Source organism: Anoplopoma fimbria, chromosome 13 (assembly GCF_027596085.1).
Source record: "Anoplopoma fimbria isolate UVic2021 breed Golden Eagle Sablefish chromosome 13, Afim_UVic_2022, whole genome shotgun sequence".
NCBI classification, from domain to species: domain Eukaryota; kingdom Metazoa; phylum Chordata; class Actinopteri; order Perciformes; family Anoplopomatidae; genus Anoplopoma; species Anoplopoma fimbria.
This window is the reverse complement of record NC_072461.1, coordinates 28,339,174-28,354,923: the sequence shown is the minus strand read 5'-3', so window position 1 is coordinate 28,354,923 and position 15,750 is coordinate 28,339,174. Positions and strand designations below refer to the sequence as shown.

Sequence of the window (15,750 nt, the reverse complement as noted above, 5' to 3'; positions counted from 1 at the left end):
GTCCAATACTGGTTTAAAACAGTTTAATACTGGTTTAAGGCAGTTTAATACTGGTTTAGGAGAGTCTAATACTGGTTTAAGACAGTCTAATACGGGTTTAAGGAACTTTAATACTGGTTTAAAACAGTTTAATACTGGTTTAAGACAGTTTAATACTGGTTTAAGACAGTTTAATACTGGTTTAAGAACAGTTTAATACTGGTTTAAGACAGTTTAATACTGGTTTAAAACAGTTTAATAGACAGTTTAATACTGGTTTAAGACAGTTTAATACTGGTTTAAGGAACTTTAATACTGGTTTAAAACAGTTTAATACTGGTTTAAGACAGTTTAATACTGGTTTAAGGAACTTTAATACTGGTTTAAAACAGTTTAATACTGGTTTAAGACAGTTTAATACTGGTTTAAGACAGTTTAATACTGGTTTAAGACAGTTTAATACTGGTTTAAGACAGTTTAATACTGGTTTAAAACAGTTTAATACTGGTTTAAGACAGTTTAATACTGGTTTAAGGAACTTTAATACTGGTTTAAAACAGTTTAATACTGGTTTAAGACAGTTTAATACTGGTTTAAGGAACTTTAATACTGGTTTAAGACAGTTTAATACTGGTTTAAGACAGTTTAATACTGGTTTAAGAGTCTAATACTGGTTTAAGGCAGTTTTAAACTGGTTTAAGAGTCTAATACTGGTTTAAGGCAGTTTTAAACTGGTTTAAGAGTCTAATACTGGTTTAAGGCAGTTTTAAACTGGTTTAAGAGTCTAATACTGTTTGTTTTGGTAAATTCATAATTGTAAATGTGGAATTTAGCAAGAAATACAATTAGATTAATGGATTGGTGAAAAATGCATAAAGCATGATGGTAATGACCAATAAAAAAATCATACTTGCTTGGATGATGTCCAGAGTCAGTCTTTTTTAAACGGATGTCTTAAATACATAATAAAACTATGAATTTAAATCATAATTCTGCGCTTCTAAAAGGCTTTTACTTTGTTGAAGTGTAACCGGAAGTGTGGCCTGTAACGGGCCTGCTGGTTGCCTTGACAACCTTCTTCCACCATCGAGTCCCGCCTTTCTGCCCGCTTGCTAAATAGTGATCCAGGTGAATGTTGGCCGCTCGGTTCGCTGCCGTGTCATCCTGCCAAATACTGAGCTTATCTGTTAACAGTTTATTTTTTTCTTCTTTGCTTACAGCAGAATCATTTAACATAATTTAGATGTTGTTTGAATTAATTTAACGTCACCGATTCATTCGTTAAATTAATAAAACTCCAACTGTTTTGTAGTGTGGACGGCGGGGCAGCAGGGGGCAGATCTATAAGCTTACACACGGTGTAGATCAGGAGCCAATCAGAACAGGAGCTGACCTGGGAACAGCTTGTGATTGGTCGAGGGGAAAAGGCAGTTTAATACTGGTTTAAGAGAGTCTAATACTGGTTTAAGAGAGTCTAATACTGGTTTAAGAGAGTTTAATACTGGTTTAAGAGAGTCTAATACTGGTTTAAGAGAGTCTAATACTGGTTTAAGATAGTTTAATACTGGTTAAAGACAGTCTAATACTGGTTAAAGACAGTCTAATACTGGTTTAAGACAGTCTAATACTGGTTTAAGAGAGTTTAATACTGGTTTAAGAGAGTCTAATACTGGTTTAAGATAGTTTAATACTGGTTTAAGAGAGTCTAATACTGGTTTAAGACAGTCTAATACTGGTTTAAGATAGTTTAATACTGGTTTAAGAGAGTCTAATACTGTGTAAATCAGTAGCCAATCAGAATAGGAGCTGATCTGGGAACAGCTTGCGATTGGTCGAGGGGGAAAAGGCAGTTTAATACTGGTTTAAGACAGTCTAATATTGGTTAATACTGGTTTGGGACAGTCTAATACTGGTTTTGGTTTAGGACAGTCTGGTTAATACTGGTTTTTATACTGGAGACAGTCTAATACTGAGTTAATACTGGTTTAAGAGAGTCTAATACTGGTTTAAGAGAGTTTAATACGGTGTAAATCAGGAGCCAATCAGAACAGGAGCTGATGTGGGAACAGCTTGCGATTGGTCGAGGGGGAAAGCGCTCCTTTTTCTAACACATCCGTCCCCGCAGGGCGGAGTTTAACGACATCACAGTGCATCACATCAACGCGAGAACGCCACCGCCCACCCGGGACACGCCGGTCACTAACACACTCCTCCCGCACCGTTACATCCCGGTGTGCGCGGACGGTCCGCTGTTCCGGGTAAACGCCGCCTCCACCGGGCCGCTCTCCGCTGCGCCGGTCACTGCGCTGAGAACACGTCCATGCACGCTGGAGCAGACGGAGACACGCCGGGAGGACGAGCAGCCGCCGGGGGAGACATGCGAGATGACCCGGGACAGACCGAGCGCCGAGGCCAGTGACGTCATGTCGGTCCGGAGCCCGGTGAGAGCTAACAGCTAACAGCTAGCAGCTAACAGCTAACAGCTAGCTAGCAGCTAACAGCTAACAGCTAGCAGCTAACAGCTAGCAGCTAACAGCTAACAGCTAGCAGCTAACAGCTAACAGCTAGCAGCTAGCTAACAGCTAGCTAACAGCTAGCTAACAGCTAGCTAACAGCTAGCTAGCTAGCTAACCATTCAAGTCAAGCTAGCTAGCCCTGTTAGCTAACACCTGTACTACAGGTAAACAAGAGACAAGAGACCAGGTGTTACCCAGTATGAGACTGTCTTAAACCAGTATGAGACTGTTCTACACCAGTATGAGGCTGTTCTACACCAGTATGAGGCTGTTCTACACCAGTATGAGACTGTCTTAAACCAGTATGAGACTGACTTAAACCAGTATTAGACTGACTTAAACCAGTATGAGACTGTCCAGTATGAGACTGTCTTAAACCAGTATGAGACTGTCTTAAACCAGTATGAGACTGTCTTAAACCAGTATGAGACTGTCCTAAACCAGTATGAGACTGTCCTAAACCAGTATTAGACTATCTTAAACCAGTATGAGACTGTCCTAAACCAGTATGAGACTGTCCTAAACCAGTATGAGACTGTCCTAAACCAGTATGAGACTGTCCTAAACCAGTATGAGACTGTCCTACACCAGTATTAGACTGTCCTACACCAGTATGAGACTGTCCTAAACCAGTATGAGACTGTCTTTAACCAGTATGAGACTGTCTTAAACCAGTATGAGACTGTCCTAAACCAGTATGAGACTGTCAGTATGAGACTGTTCTACACCAGTAGGAGACTGTCTTAAACCAGTATGAGACTGTTCTAAACCAGTATGAGACTGTCCTAAACCAGTATGAGACTGTCCTACACCAGTATGAGACTGTCCTAAACCAGTATGAGACTGTCCTAGACCAGTATGAGACTGTCCTAAACCAGTATGAGACTGTCTTAAACCAGTATGAGACTGTCCTCAACCAGTATGAGACTGAGCCTGTCCTAAACCAGTATGAGACTGTCCTAAACCAGTATGAGACTGTCTTAAACCAGTATGAGACTGTCCTAAACCAGTATGAGACTGTCTTAAACCAGTATGAGACTGTCCTAAACCAGTATGAGACTGTCTTTAACCAGTATGAGACTGTCTTAAACCAGTATGAGACTGTTCTACACCAGTATGAGACTGTTCTACACCAGTATGAGACTGTCCTAAACCAGTATGAGACTGTCCTAAACCAGTATGAGACTGTCCTAAACCAGTATGAGACTGTCTTAAACCAGTATGAGACTGTTCTACACCAGTATGAGACTGTTCTACACCAGTATGAGACTGTCTTAAACCAGTATGAGACTGTTCTAAACCAGTATGAGACTGTCTTAAACCAGTATGAGACTGTCCTAAACCAGTATGAGACTGTCCTAAACCAGTATGAGACTGTCCTAAACCAGTATGAGACTGTCCTAAACCAGTATGAGACTGTCTTAAACCAGTATGAGACTGTCCTAAACCAGTTTGAGACTGTCCTAAACCAGTATGAGACTGCCTTAAACCAGTATGAGACTGCCTTAAACCAGTGTTGGACTGTCTTAAACCAGTGTTGGACTGTCTTAAACCAGTGTTGGATTGTCTTAAACCAGTATGAGACTGTCTTAAACCAGTATGAGACTGTCCTAAACCAGTATGAGACTGTCCTCAACCAGTATGAGACTGAGACTGTTCTAAACCAGTATGATACTGTCCTAAACCAGTATGAGACTGTCCTAAACCAGTATAAGACTGTCTTAAACCAGTATTAGACTGTCCTAAACCAGTATGAGACTGTCTTAAACCAGTATTAGACTGTAAACCAGTATAAGACTGTCTTAAACCAGTATTAGACTGCCTTAAACCAGTATGAGACTGTCTTAAACCAGTATTAGACTGCCTTAAACCAGTATTAGACTGCCTTAAACCAGTATGAGACTGTCTTAAACCAGTTTAAATCTATCTTAAACCAGTATTAGTTAGAGTTGTATCAGCTCATAAACTAAGACATATGGGGCACTGGCCTGTCAGTGAAGGCATCATGCAAATGACTGAATGACTTTCGTCCCTTTCCACTGGATTATTTGTTTTGAGATGTAAATCGTCATTATCTCAGGCATTCATAGTCAGTAATCTGTCATTTTAGTGATTAATCAACTCTTTAAATATCTTGTTTTCATCCGACCAACAGCCTAAAAGATTGTTTAAAGCTAAATAATCATATTTCCACACATCTGGCTCTGCTCTCATTGTTTTTACAAATTGTTATGAGATGCTAAACACATTCAGCTTCACAGCACAGTACCAACTGCAACTACTTATTACATTCATAGTCTGTAATCTGACATTTTATTAATAAATCAACTCTTTAAACATCCAGCCTGATAGATTGATTAAAGCAAAACCTGCAATTACAACTCATTCTATAACCTCGTATCTGGTAATCTCATTGTTTATACATCTCTGCTACGTTTGTCCGGTATTGAATCATTGTATTGTTTTGTGTTGTATTGGGATGCACAGTGTTACACAATAGTGCTTGATGTATCTTATTATTGATTATAATAAAACACCAATTTGACATAACCAACCCAGAGAGACTACAGATGAAAACTAGCTCTCCAGCTAACTCACATTCACTAAAACTGAAAAGATGATAAATGTGCTCTGTCTGGTAAATGCATAAATACAATAAATAGACAAACTAAAACTCCAGTTTACAGTGAATATAAAACAGAGAAAAGTAACAAAGAACGGTGCGTTTGCAGGATTCATAACTTAAAACTAGTTTCAGATTCATTATCAGTCGTTCCAGCTCTGAAATAGTCTGAGATAGTTTCGTTTTGGCTTCACGTACACTCAGAATATTTCTCTGCTGCGGATGTCCTGTGAAGACATAGCGCTCTTCTTTCTTACAGTAACTGACTCTGCTGATGTCATCATATCACGCTGTTACCTCTGAAGTCACACAGCTCCCCGATGAATTATTTAGGAAACAGTTTTTCTAGTCAGTGTTTTATTTTGTAGTTCAGATGAGTCTTTAACAAACTCGACAACATGGTGTGGTTCAAGCAGGTGAAAGTGCTGCTTTTTGTTTCTATAACTTTGATGTTTAAGAACTTTCCTTGCAGATAACGGAAACGTCTTCACCAACCTGTTGTTTAGTCTTTTTTCAGAATTATCAGATTCAAATTTGAACTGTTTTAACTTTAGTTTGGATGTTGTGTTTGAACCTGTTGGTGCGTTTGAAAAAACCATCACTGCAGATTAGTTTTTCTGTATCTTTTTAAATCTCTTAAATGAAAAAGGATCCTCGTGCCTGAATGTAACCGCGCAGTGATGATGTTGGAGATATCAGAGTGCGGAAGACATGATATGTGATCAGGTCGTACAGGAAGTGAGGGGATTTCCCACAGATGAAAGATGAGTCGTTAATGTTTCTCTCTCCTCTGCAGCACGGCCGCGGAAAAGCCCGAGTGGCTCACGCGGTGGTGGTGATCTTCCTGGAGTTCTTCGCCTGGGGGCTACTGACCACGCCCATGCTAACCGTGAGTCAACACGCACGCACACGCATAACCACGCATAAACACACATAAACACACATACACACACTCACAGCTCCAGTTTATCTGTTCCTCCATCTCTGTCTGTGTGAAGACGATAACCGGGTTCTAGTGTTAACTGTCTATTTCATTTATTGCATAAAAAAAACATTTATTAAAGGATAAGTTCTCATATTTCCTGGTGTATTTGAACTCAACATGGCAGTACAATGGAAGGATTAGTTAGTTCATTTTAGTTTTTTATCCTCTTCGGAAATCCCTTCGTGTCTCAAGCAACTTTCAGACAAATACAAACACAACAAAAGACCTCACAAGTGTTTTAGTTTTGTGTTTCAACAATATTTTTAGTAGAAGATTAATATGTTATAGAATTCACAGGAGAAAAAGACTGAAGTTGTCCTCCAGCAAAGACGTCCTTAGGCCACTCAGTCATACCAGTTTGTCCACTTATTGATTAGTTAATTCAATCAACATATCTGTATGCTGATTGAATTAAACTCCTGTTACTGAACAACGTGGAGCTTCAGTCAGTGAGACAGTTTGTCTTCATCTGTTCGTACCAGACTCACTGTGTGTTACTAATATGTGACAGACGTCATCAGAAATGCATTTCCTCGGTACGTTTTCTTTATGAGTCACACAACAGACCATGAAGATACATTAAACACGCTCCACAGTCATTAGTGCCAGAGATCACAGATAATATGAGAAGTGACAGACGGCTGATGTCTGAATAGAAAGTTAACCCTTTCAACGTGCTGTGAAAACTTAAAGATGTATTTATAGACTTTATACCGTTGTAGAGTTATGGACCAGCTGTTATACTGATGATGTCTTTCCCTCCGTAATAGAGACATGTGTGTGTATATTTATTTATTTGTTTATTTGTTTGTTTGTTTGATACATTTCAGGTCCTCCATGAGACGTTTCCTCAGCACACCTTCCTGATGAACGGCCTGGTTCACGGTGTGAAGGTACGACGTCTCTCAGCACATCACACACATTCATAATACAGTTATAAAACACAATCATATAACATCATATAGGAACAGGAGATGGTAAAGAACACAGAGTAGAGTTACAAACCAGGGGTGATGAGATGTAAACCTCATGATGCAGCTGATAAATACTAGCATGTGTCAGGGCTCGTGTACACAAACAACATGAATACAGTGTTTCTGCTGCACAGATGGTTGAGTGGCATGAGGGGGGATCAGTACGGATCAACAGGGCCCGGTACTCCTCTGGTCCTGGTGGTCCAGGTGTTAAAGCACAGATCGGTCTTTGTTTCATCTCATGCATGGTTATCTCCTCTACCTCTTTCTTCTCTTCTCTGTTGGCTGTCTGAGAACAACATCAAATGTCAAAACTATTAATTCTTCATTGTTTTGCAGATGATTGTCTGGTCTAGAATCTCATAATGAAGAGCAAGACGTTTTACAAAGATCCATTACTGAAAAATAATTCAACTTTCTATCGTGTTAGACCGAGAAAAGAAGCAAATCCTCCTATTTGAGAATTATTTGTTGCGATTTTTGCTGACAATAGTGCAAATAATTGATTATTTAATCTTTAGTGTTTTTATCTTAACGATGAAAACAAACAAATGAGGACCATTTTCATTCTTCACTCTTCTTTTCTCATTTCGTCACTAACGTTTTTCTCTTCAGGGCTTCCTGTCGTTTCTGTCGGCTCCTCTGATTGGTGCCCTGTCGGACATCTGGGGCAGGAAGTCCTTCCTCCTCATGACGGTCTTCTTCACCTGCGCCCCCATCCCCTTCATGAGGATCAGCCCCTGGTGAGTCTTTGGCTCCGCCCACATTTATGATTCCGACAAAGTCAAGTCACGAGTTAGTGGATCTACATCAAGTCCTCTAAACCTCCTGGAGCTGCTGATCCGGATCGTTGAGCAGACGCTCTTCTCTGATGTCTGATCAGAGTTCTGAGGAAGTCGGTTTGTTCTTGGAAGTCATTTTATCTGATCCACTGACATCAGATCAGATCGGGTAACAATGTAAAGTCTCCTCTTATATCAGTGACCTGAAGACGTCGGCAGATAAACTTTTATCTTCATCAGACTAATCTGTTTAAAGATGAAATCCTCAAATATATATATAAATATTTAACGTCCTTTAAAAGTTCTGGAGTTGTTGTTTCTGTTTGATTTAAAAAAAATAAAAATAAACTAAGATGTTGATCTATGTTTGAATATAATATGATTTAATATCAGACTAGATGTTCATGATTTGCGACCTGCAGCGTCTCATGTCCCAGTAGAGTGTCTATGTTTGATAAAGGTCCAGCTGGTGCTGGTGTTTGTTGAATAGAGGACTCACTGAGCGGGGGATGAAGGCAGCGGTCAGCAGCCTCTCTGGGTCTGATCAGTCACATGATGTTCATGTGAGCGCCTGAGGATCAGTGAGCTCTCTGTTTGAATTCATCCATGGAACAAGAGCTTCAGGGTTATATAATTATAACGTAGTATTTAATATAATAAAGTACATTATATACATTTGAATCACAGCTTTATGAAGAACAGAATCATCTTTGTTTATCGTCAGACAGAAACATACATTCTGGTTTTAGTGTCTTATTTAAAGTTAAAGTTTAATAATGGGGGAAGGTTTTACCCAAGGTAGAAGTACTGTTGTTGTACTGTTGTAATGCTCTAGTAGTGCTGGATCAGTACTCTAGAAGTATTTGGGTAGTATTGTGGTAGTGCTGTAGTACTGATGTAGAAGTAATCTAGTAGTGCTTTAGTTGTACTGTGAAGTAGTACTGTAGCAGTGCTGTAGAAATACTGTGGTAGTGCAGTAGTAGTACTGTAGTAGTGCTGTAGTAGTACTGTAGTAGTAGTACTGTAGTAGTGCAGTAGTACTGTAGTAGTACTGTAGTAGTACTGTAGTAGTAGTACTGTAGTAGTGCAGTAGTACTGTAGTAGTACTGTAGTAGTGCAGTAGTAGTACTGTAGTAGTGCAGTAGTAGTACTGTAGTAGTACTGTAGTAGTGCAGTAGTAGTACTGTAGTAGTGCAGTAGTAGTACTGTAGTAGTGCAGTAGTAGTGCTGTAGTAGTACAGTAGTAGTGCTGTAGTAGTACTGTAGTAGTACTGTAGTAGTGCAGTAGTAGTACTGTAGTAGTGCAGTAGTAGTGCTGTAGTAGTACTGTAGTAGTGCAGTAGTAGTGCTGTAGTAGTACTGTAGTAGTACTGTAGTAGTGCAGTAGTAGTACTGTAGTAGTACTGTAGTAGTACTGTAGTAGTACTGTAGTAGTGCTGTAGTAGTGCAGTAGTAGTACTGTAGTAGTACTGTAGTAGTACTGTGGTAGTACAGTAGTAGTGCAGTAGTAGTACTGTGGTAGCACTGTGGTAGTGCAGTAGTAGTACTGTGGTAGCACTGTGGTAGTGCAGTAGTAGTACTGTAGTAGTACTGTGGTAGTGCAGTAGTAGTACTGTGGTAGCACTGTGGTAGTACTGTAGTAGTACTGTGGTAGTACTGTAGTAGTACTGTGGTAGTACTGTGGTAGTACTGTGGTAGTGCAGTAGTAGTACTGTAGTAGTACTGTGGTAGTGCAGTAGTAGTACTGTAGTAGTACTGTGGTAGTACTGTAGTAGTACTGTGGTTTCTTAACAAAACATAAGGTAAAGTGAATGCTGTGCCATTTTAAGAGATTACGTATATTTATATAATTATCAGATAATATAAGTACGTCGTTACATCACTAGTTCTTTATGACGTAGATGAGATCTGGTTAAACCATCTTACATTTCTAATAATCTGAACATCATGAACAACATGAAGCAGCTCTGAAACCTGAATGTGTGTCAGTACATGAACGTTTCCTTCTGAACAATCTGTAAACCAAGACGTTGAGACGTTTACAGTTCCTTCTTCTGTCTCTCTCTCTGTGTACAGGTGGTACTTCGCTCTGATCTCAGTCTCAGGGATCTTCGCCGTGACCTTCTCGGTGATCTTCGCCTACGTGGCCGACATCACGGAGGAGCATGAGAGGAGCACCGCCTACGGACTGGTAACTACAGCTCCACCCACTGCTCCACCCTGCAGCCTGTTAGTCGCCTCCACAGGAAGTGGGTCTGACTGTCTCACAACACAAAGTCACGGCTTTAAAGATAAAAGAGGTTCTGCTCCTCACAGCTCTGATCCCCGACTGACCTTTTCTGTTCTTACTGTTAAAGCACATTGTGGGTAGATAATGGAGGCCCTGCAGAGCTGCTTCCTGCCATTATGGAGATCTGCAGTGAACCCGGGTCACAGGCAGGACAGGAAGTACAAGTACAAATGGACTCTGTGGGGGGTTTATGTTGAGACCAGGAGTCAACCTACGGTTCTGAAAAGTGAAGTCAAAGCTTCATGTGTTAAAGCTGCATTCTCTCTCCTGTCCACCAGGGGGCGACTCCTCTGGTTGTATAGAAGTCTATGAGAAAATGACTCTACTTCTCTCTTGATTTATTCCCTCAGTAAACATTGTAAACATGAGTTTATGGTCTCAATCTCTAGTTTCAAGTCTTCTTCAATACAGCATGATGTTCATTTAGTAAATGATGCTCCATTTAGAGTCAAACAGACCATAAAGCAGGGGATGCTTTAGGGCGGGGCTACACACTGATTGACAGGTCCACACCAGAGACGTATACGGCGTCTCTACGTCACTCCTCCTCAGTCCTAACATCATGCTGTAGTGAAGAACACTTGAAACTAGAGATGAAGATCGGTGGTTTGATCCCGTCTCCTCCACTCCATGTCCACGTGTCCTTTGGCTGAACCCTTTAAAGCTAGGGTGGGCGAAAACAGCCGTTGAGATTCCCGCGTGCTCTCTGGCCTCTCCCTGCCACGCTACCTGCTGTAGCTCCTCCCACCGAACGTCAGTTATGCGCGTTCATGTGAATTCAGTTACATTGATAGGAAGACGAAACACGCAGGGACGCACCAACGTCGTTGCCAAGGTGACCGGACAGTCCCACAGCCAATAAGAACGGAGAATCGGAGCCTCGCTCTGATTGGTCAAAGTGTACATGAGCGGTGGCAATTTTTGGGTGCGGCCCACAGAGGCAGGGGAGAGCAAAGTTATGAGCAGATATTCTCAGAGCACTTCACCTACATATAGCTGACTGGCTATTAGGACAGTTTTGCCAAATATTACAGTAAAGAAATTAATTAATTAATACCCACCCTAGCTTTAAGCTCTGCTGTGGGTGTGAACTAGTTCAGTCCTGATGGTCAGCTGACATGGTGGCCCCTCTCATCAGTGTATGAGTGTGTGTGTGTGTGTGTGTGTGTGTGTGTGTGTAATCAGCAGAAATGTCTATTTATATTTTTATTAAGGCCACTGTAATAAAAAGTATCCGGTCGTCCACTGCAGCAATAATGAGCTGCAGGGAGGAGAGGAGAAAAACCTTTTCTTTTGAATGTTACGACTTTTAATCTGAAAATGTCTCCCCTCCTCCGGCTTTTTATTTTCATCATTTTTTACCTACAAAGACCTGAACACAGCGTCAAATAAAATATAAGTTTGAACTGTTTACATTTTAAATTATTCATTTTGAATCATGTTTTACAGAACAAGCAGAGTTCAGGAGTTCAGCTGTCGTCTTTCACACAGAAACCATCATTAAACTGACGTCTCATCCTCTCTCTGTCTCTCTCTCTCTCATCAGGTCTCGGCGACCTTCGCTGCCAGCCTGGTGACGAGTCCGGCCATCGGGGCCTACCTGTCGGCTCAGTACGGAGACAGCCTGGTGGTCCTGATCGCCACGGTGATCAGCGTGGTGGACATCGCCTTCGTGTTCTTCGTGGTCCCCGAGTCGCTGCCGGACAAGATGAGGCTGACGTCCTGGGGCTTCCCCATCTCCTGGGAGCAGGCCGACCCGTTCGCCGTGAGTTCAGCGAAAGCACCGCAGTGTTGATGGGGGAGGGGGGGGGGCGGGGTTCAAAGGTCACGGGTAGTTGGTTTAACCAGCTGACCTTGTGACACAGCAGGTCAGAGGTGAGTTAGTCCATGCTGTGTGTAAGAGCATCCTTTCTGTGAAGCATCATCTGACACAATAAGGATCCTTTAATGCTCATCACGTGACTTTACACCAAAACTGCATATTTAATATATTGAAGGTCCTTTTTTTGTTTTGTTATAGTTGTGATTTCTGCAGTTGATCAGCTTTAAACCCTCCTGGGCTCTCGGTGATGAACTCCTACATTTAAAACTATAAAAACTTAGACCAGGTGTCACATCATCAGAATGCATCTGAAAGGAAGCTACCAAAATGGCGGACAAAACTTTTTCCAGAACGAAACTGGGGAGGAGGAGCAATGAATGTTGTGTTTACAAACCACAACCTCTTAAAGTATTTCTGTAGAACAGACCTGAATCCTCTGTCCCCCCAAAAGACTCCTTCAGTGGTGTTGTAGTCATGGAGACGTCTCATTAGTTTGTTGACCGACGTTATGAAGCCTCCAGTTTGTCCATTTCGCCGTCATGGATTTAGGCCGTTGCTATGTTGTTTTTATTGCAACCTTTGAACAGGAAGTGACCATATTTGGACTGAGGAGGAGTCAGTCGTTTCACAGTGACCTGTCAATCACTGGGGATGTTAAGCAGCTGAACAGAGTGTTGATCTCTTACCTCTCATCTTACTGACTGACTGACTGACGTATTGATTGATGTATTGGTGTATTGATGAGCTGTTTGTTGTGTCCAGTCTCTGCGTCGTGTGGGTAAAGACAGCACAGTGCTGCTGATCTGTGTCACTGTGTTCCTGTCCTACCTGCCTGAGGCCGGACAGTACTCCAGCTTCTTCCTCTACCTGAGACAGGTAACACGCACGCACGCACGCACACGCACGCACGCACGCACGCACACACACACACACACACACACACACACACACACACAGTTGGTTCTATAACATGTTGGTGTCGTGTGTTTCAGGTGATAGAGTTTTCTCCTGCAACCATCGCTGCCTTCATCGCCATGGTGGGAATCCTCTCCATCGTCGCTCAGGTAGAGAAACAACTAACCGACTGTTTTCTGTTTAACACTAAAGAAAATAAAAACAAACAGACGGCCTAGAACAAAAGGTTTCTCCCGTGTGCCAGACGAGTGTAAACTTTCTAATCAGGACAGAAAGTCTAAAGTAAAATCACACAACCAGCTTAAATCTCCTTTTAGTCCTAAATATGTATATTTATGTGTTTGTTCAATAACTTAAATCACTGCTTTTATGCAGTGATTTGATTGGCTGTAATCAAGTAAAGTCTCCATCTACGTCGACTGATACCTGAAAAGCATTTTTGTCAAACTAGTGTTAAACCAAAACATGTCGAATATACATTTCTCATTTCTCAAGGGAGAACACAGGAAGTGATTTGACAAAAATCTCTTCCTGTGATAAGAATTGAACAAGAAGTTGTTATCTACGCTCTCTAATAACACACCAGACTCCATTCACAAAAACAGTCATTTAACCTCTCAGAACACAGGAGCGTCTGGTCGACTGTTTCTCCATCTGTTAGTTTGTTTGTGTTATTGTGTGACTTTGGTGTTTTTAAAGGGTTAATTCAGATTCACCAAAGTCACATAATAACAGTAACAAACTAACAGATGGAGAAACAGTCGACCAGAAGCTCCTGTGATCTGAGAGGTTAAATTACTGTTTTTCCTCAATGGAATTAAACACGTAGATTAAGATGAAATAATGTAAATATTGTGTATGAGTTGGTTAATCATGTACCATCGCCTGTCTGTCTGTCTGTCTGTCTGTCTGTCTGTCTGTCTGTCTGTCTGTCTGTCTGTCTGTCAGACTCTGTTCCTCAGTGTTCTGATGAGGACCATTGGTAATAAGAACACAGTTCTTCTGGGTCTGGGCTTCCAGCTCTTCCAGCTGGCCTGGTACGGCTTCGGCTCAGAGCCCTGGTGAGTTCAGCCTCTCTCATGTGAATGATGTATTATTATACAACAGGCATTCATTCACATAAATACATAACAGTTGGTTAGTTAAACTCCATTGTTTGTGTCTCCGTGTCTCAGGATGATGTGGGCAGCAGGAACAGTAGCAGCCATGTCCTCCATCACTTTCCCAGCAGTCTCTGCTCTGGTGTCACACTGTGCATCAGCGGACCAGCAAGGTCTGTCTGTCTGTCTGTCTGTCTGTCTGTCTGTCTGTCTGTCTGTCTGTCTGTCTAGTTGTCTGTCTCTGTTAATCCATCTATTTGTCTACCTGTCTGTCTTGCTTTCTGGCTACATGTCTGTCTGTCTATCTGTCTTTGAAAACATGTCTCACCTCCTCTCTTGAGTATTTTATTTTTCTGAACTAGTTTCTATTTTAAACATGTTTGAAGGATTCTTAACTGTGTGTGTGTCTGTGTGTCTGTGTGTTCAGGTGTGGCCCAGGGGATGATCACAGGTATCCGAGGTCTCTGTAACGGTTTGGGTCCGGCTCTCTACGGCTTCATCTTCTTCCTCTTCAACGTGGAGCTGAACGACATGCAGCCGGTGGCAGGACGACAGAGCCCCGAGGTACACACACACACACACACGCACACGCACACGCACACACACGCTTTTCAAAGTAAAAGCTTAACTCTCTCTCTCTCTCTCTCTCTCTCTCTCTCTCTCTCTCTCTCTCTCTCTCTCTGCAGAAGTCGATGATCCCCGGTCCTCCCTTCCTGTTCGGAGCGTGTGCCGTCTTATTCGCTCTCCTCGTCGCCATCTTCATCCCTGATCACCGATTGACCGACGTCAAGACATGCAAGTCCAGCAGCTCTTCTGCCGCACACGCTCAGAGCGCGGGCCCTCTGGTCACGCCCGCCAGCGACGCGGAGGACATCGAGCCACTCCTACAGGACAGCAGCTTGTGACTCTGACGGCCAATCACAGCCCAGTGGCCGTGAGCACCGCCTACTAGTCCCGCCCCCTTACAGAATAAAACTTTTTTTTTCCATCTTTTTTTTTTTTTTTTTTTTTTTTTAATTCTTCAGATTCAGACTGTTCAGATAACTGGACTTTAGGCGGCAATCCCACTGACGAGCTTTTCCTCTCTGTGTGATATGTATTCACTTTATACATTTATCGCACAAATTAGCTTTAAAACAGTTTAAAATATTTAAGGACTGTTTGTTTTAATCTGCTCCTACAAAGTAAAACCGTTCCTTCGTGGTGGTTTTCTCTGAAATCTAAAGCTTGGTCATCGTTTCCTTCGTCACAGTTGCTTATAAATCAATAGAAAAACAGAATTAATAACATTTATATCAATTATATAACATATCCTTCTTTTAGCACCTTACCCAGGTGAGTTTGTGTCGCTGTAACCGAAGAACCCAGAATAAATAACAACAAAACACAAATGATCGTTGGTCTTTTCCCAACGGGACGCCATTTTTGATAACTCCTAGTTGCCGTCACGCTGTTGTTCAGCACTTTGCATCACAAATATTTACATTTTTTTAACATTTTTAGATGAATTCTTGATCCGATGACAGAGTTCTAAATCAACATTCAACTGCTGAACAGCTTCTTTCTTATTTTATCTGTTCATCCTGTTGATTCTGTATTTCTGCACAGTGTCAGATAAAGATCAGGCTCCATGAATATTATTCTAATTATACTATTTGTAGCTTTAGAGTCCAGTTGTGGCTGTAGGATTGTTTCAGTCTGATCCAGTAACTCCAGAGGGATGTCAAGTCTGAAAAGTCATTACTTGGCGTTTAAAAACAGTTA

General features: G+C 41.6%; 1 protein-coding gene across 1 annotated transcript; it reads left to right on the top strand.

Annotated features, from left to right (window-relative positions):
- Window positions 1-2,213: 2,213 nt before the first annotated feature.
- mfsd14bb (major facilitator superfamily domain containing 14Bb) lies at window positions 2,214-14,966 on the top strand. The gene is made up of 12 exons (XM_054610818.1): window positions 2,214-2,420; window positions 5,915-6,007; window positions 6,934-6,996; window positions 7,693-7,820; window positions 9,936-10,050; window positions 11,696-11,914; window positions 12,734-12,847; window positions 12,964-13,035; window positions 13,835-13,947; window positions 14,062-14,159; window positions 14,414-14,550; window positions 14,673-14,966. The coding sequence occupies exons 1-12, from the start codon at window positions 2,364-2,366 to the stop codon at window positions 14,889-14,891; spliced, it is 1,428 nt and encodes a 475-aa protein (XP_054466793.1). The 5' UTR covers window positions 2,214-2,363; the 3' UTR covers window positions 14,892-14,966.
- Window positions 14,967-15,750: the final 784 nt, after the last annotated feature.